Source organism: Uloborus diversus, chromosome 10 (assembly GCF_026930045.1).
Source record: "Uloborus diversus isolate 005 chromosome 10, Udiv.v.3.1, whole genome shotgun sequence".
NCBI classification, from domain to species: Eukaryota; Metazoa; Arthropoda; class Arachnida; order Araneae; family Uloboridae; genus Uloborus; species Uloborus diversus.
In genome coordinates, this window is record NC_072740.1 from 50,088,837 (window position 1) to 50,091,857 (window position 3,021).

At 37.0% G+C, this 3,021-nt stretch overlaps 1 protein-coding gene across 1 annotated transcript; it reads right to left on the minus strand.

The window, feature by feature from the left end:
* Window positions 1–974: 974 nt before the first annotated feature.
* On the minus strand, window positions 975–2,678 carry LOC129231555 (dual specificity tyrosine-phosphorylation-regulated kinase 2-like). The gene has a single exon (XM_054865908.1). The coding sequence runs from the start codon at window positions 2,676–2,678 to the stop codon at window positions 975–977; it is 1,704 nt and encodes a 567-aa protein (XP_054721883.1).
* Between the last annotated feature and the right edge of the window lie 343 nt (window positions 2,679–3,021).

Here is a 3,021-nt window from a genome sequence, read left to right on the forward strand (position 1 = left end):
TTCGGCAAAAAAGCGGAAAATCTGCCAAAAATTCCATGAAGATTATACATTTTTTAATATTCCGTATTAATATTTCCTCTATCCTATTTGAAATTTGTTAAGTATCATTGTTTTTGTTCTTCGTACTGTTTACAATTCATCACTGTTCAAATCTGTGGCAGCGGCCAAGCCCCACCCCTTTGAAAAATGAAGCTACAATTTTGGATTTTCAAAAGTTGGCAGCTCTGGCTTTATCTAATCATATCAAACCCCAAAGCTAAAATGAAAACAACCACTATTAGATGAATCTCTAATCTGCTAAAATTTCATGTTTGAAAAATATATTTGACAACTTCAGTGAGCAAATCAATTTACAAATAAAATTATTTTTCAGTAAAATATCAAAAATATATAATTTAAACCATTTTCTACAGCATTGATAAAACAAATTGATTAAAATTAAAATTGATAAAACAAATAATTCTAAAACATTATATAAATTGTTCAATTATAACATTCTTACACAAAACAGAGAGGATACATTGCAATGCAACCAAATTTATTGCAAGTGTATCCTCAATACATGATAACTGATCTTTATAAATTCATTTACATTCAGTATGATTGTATATAATTTTTCTAAAATTAGATTAAATGAATCACCGCCGCAGGAACCCAAACAGGAAAAAATACAATAATTAAATTCATTCAATATACAAGAAACGAGTTCTTTCGGGAACTATTAACATATATATTGGCAAATGCTTAACTTGTGTGAGTTTGTGAAACACTTTTAAAAGGCAAAAGCAGGAAATGCATGCTTTTTGAAAGAGTATGAAATACCTTTTAGTTTAAAATTCAAAACAATGCTGTAAAATGACAGATATGCATTGTACAAAGGAAAATCATCTCAAACTGCTTCTTAGACAAACCATTTAAAAACTCACAGTGTTGCAAAAGCTCATTATAAAACTATAATCTAAATATCACATACGTTAAGGAATCTTACCAAGAGAAGGTAATGTACGAGAATCGATAATACTCGTAATATTCTCTCCAGCACTACTCAAAGCTGTTCTAGATTTTGAAGCATTTACAATAGGCTTTGGGGCTAGACTAGTACGTACATCCACTATACCGCTGCTACTGCCTTCTTGCATATATGATCGATGTGAAGGGTCACTGCCTGCAGTATTGCTGGTGCTCTGAGGGGGTCTAGGCAAACGACGTCGCAACCAGCCATGACGCAAAGCAGCCGGTGGTGTCATACGGGCAACTGGATCCCACTCCAGACATCTCTTTAAAAAGTCGATAAATAGCACATCATCGCAGCCACGTAATGCTCTGATCCAATCTTTACTTCCGGGTGGTCCACGCAATTTCCCTCGCCGAGACCTGCCCCCACTCAATACTATCTTTCCATCAGGTTGCACGGTAGCCGTGCAATACCGCGGATATCCCTTGGAATTGATGAATGTCTTGGCACGTTTAGATTGCTCTAAGAGCTTGGGAGATGGCATACCTAGGAGTTCTATCATGCAAGCAAGCTGGTCACTCTCATCTTCACCAGGTAGCAAAGGATAGCCCGTCAAGAGTTCCGCGAGAATACAACCTAAACTCCACATATCAATCGGCATCCCATACTTAGAACCTAGAATAACTTCTGGTGCTCTGTAGAAGCGTGATTGAATATACGTATATACTCTCTGATCTTCAAAGCAACTGGATCCAAAATCAATTACCTTAATTCCACTGCGTCCTTGCTGCTTCAAAAGCACATTTTCGGGTTTTAAATCACAATGAATAATTTTATTCCTGTACAGGGCATCTAAACACTGCAGCAGCGAATGGGCAAATTTCCGCACGAGTTGCAAACTAAAACCTTGAAATTTGTTTTTCTTTATAAGTTCATACAGATTAATACTGAGAAGCTCAAATGTGATGCAAACGTGATTACGGAATGTAAAGTGTTCATACATGTGAACGATATTCATTGTATTATCTTTATCCTGTTTTCTTAAATGATCGAGGATGCGGATCTCTTCCTGAGCTTGTCGAAAGAATCTTTTCTCATTTCGTACCATTTTCAGGGCAACGTATTGAGAAGTTTTATGATCAAAGGCTTTGATAACTTGTCCGAAACTCCCTTTTCCAATCACTTTAAGCATTTCATACCTGTAAGATATTTGATCATGAGGAACATGAATGTACGATCCTGTACTATCATCATAGCCACAGTTTGATGGAGCACCAATGATACCTTGCCTCTTAGGAGCATTTGCACCAATGAAGTAAATATGAGAATAAGAATAAATTTCTTGCTGTTCATAAGGGGTCAGTTTATGCATGTACAATTTCATTACTTGTTCTGGAGTAGCAACAAGAATTTTAGACTTTCCAGAGCAGCTTTTGTTGCTGGATGAACTATCTCCACTGGTCGCAGGACGGACTTCTGGAAGCTGAGGAACAGTTTGGGATGCTGAAGTATCACTGTGATCCCTCTCATTATCGTACAAATGCCGATTGGGTATGTTGTTTTGACAGACAGTTTTGAACCCCCCGACTGTTTGACTTTTAATTGGAGGAAGGGATGTTTTTGTACTTCGATCATTAATTTGTGGAAGAAATGACTCCTTTGGAGTTGAACCTGGATTGCCATTAATGCTCGTAACAAGTGATCTAGTACGGGATAAAGGCATGTTAATTGTGGACATAATCTAAGCCTAAACAAAACTCCTCATCTAAAATCTTTAATCTAACGGAGAGAGAAGAAAGCATTAAATTTTCTTTCGAACTCACTGAGGAATACATTCCGTTCTTCATGCTTCTTGATCTATAGGATCAAACACATCGAGACTTGATGATTTAAAACTCTCCCAACATGCCACAGCTTATACACATCCATCCCCGCTTCAGAGACCAGCCTGCGATCCTCTCCGATCGGAGAGACAACAGCGAATTAGCTTCAGTTCAGTTCTCTTTTTTTTCAATCATTTCACTTCATTTTCTATGAAACATTACGGCAAGAACTACTTAAGGCCC

What these genes read in the sequence shown, in the direction of transcription:
- LOC129231555 (XM_054865908.1), bottom strand. Translation starts at nt 2,678, where the DNA reads ATGCCTTTATCCCGTACTAGATCACTTGTTACGAGCATTAATGGCAAT.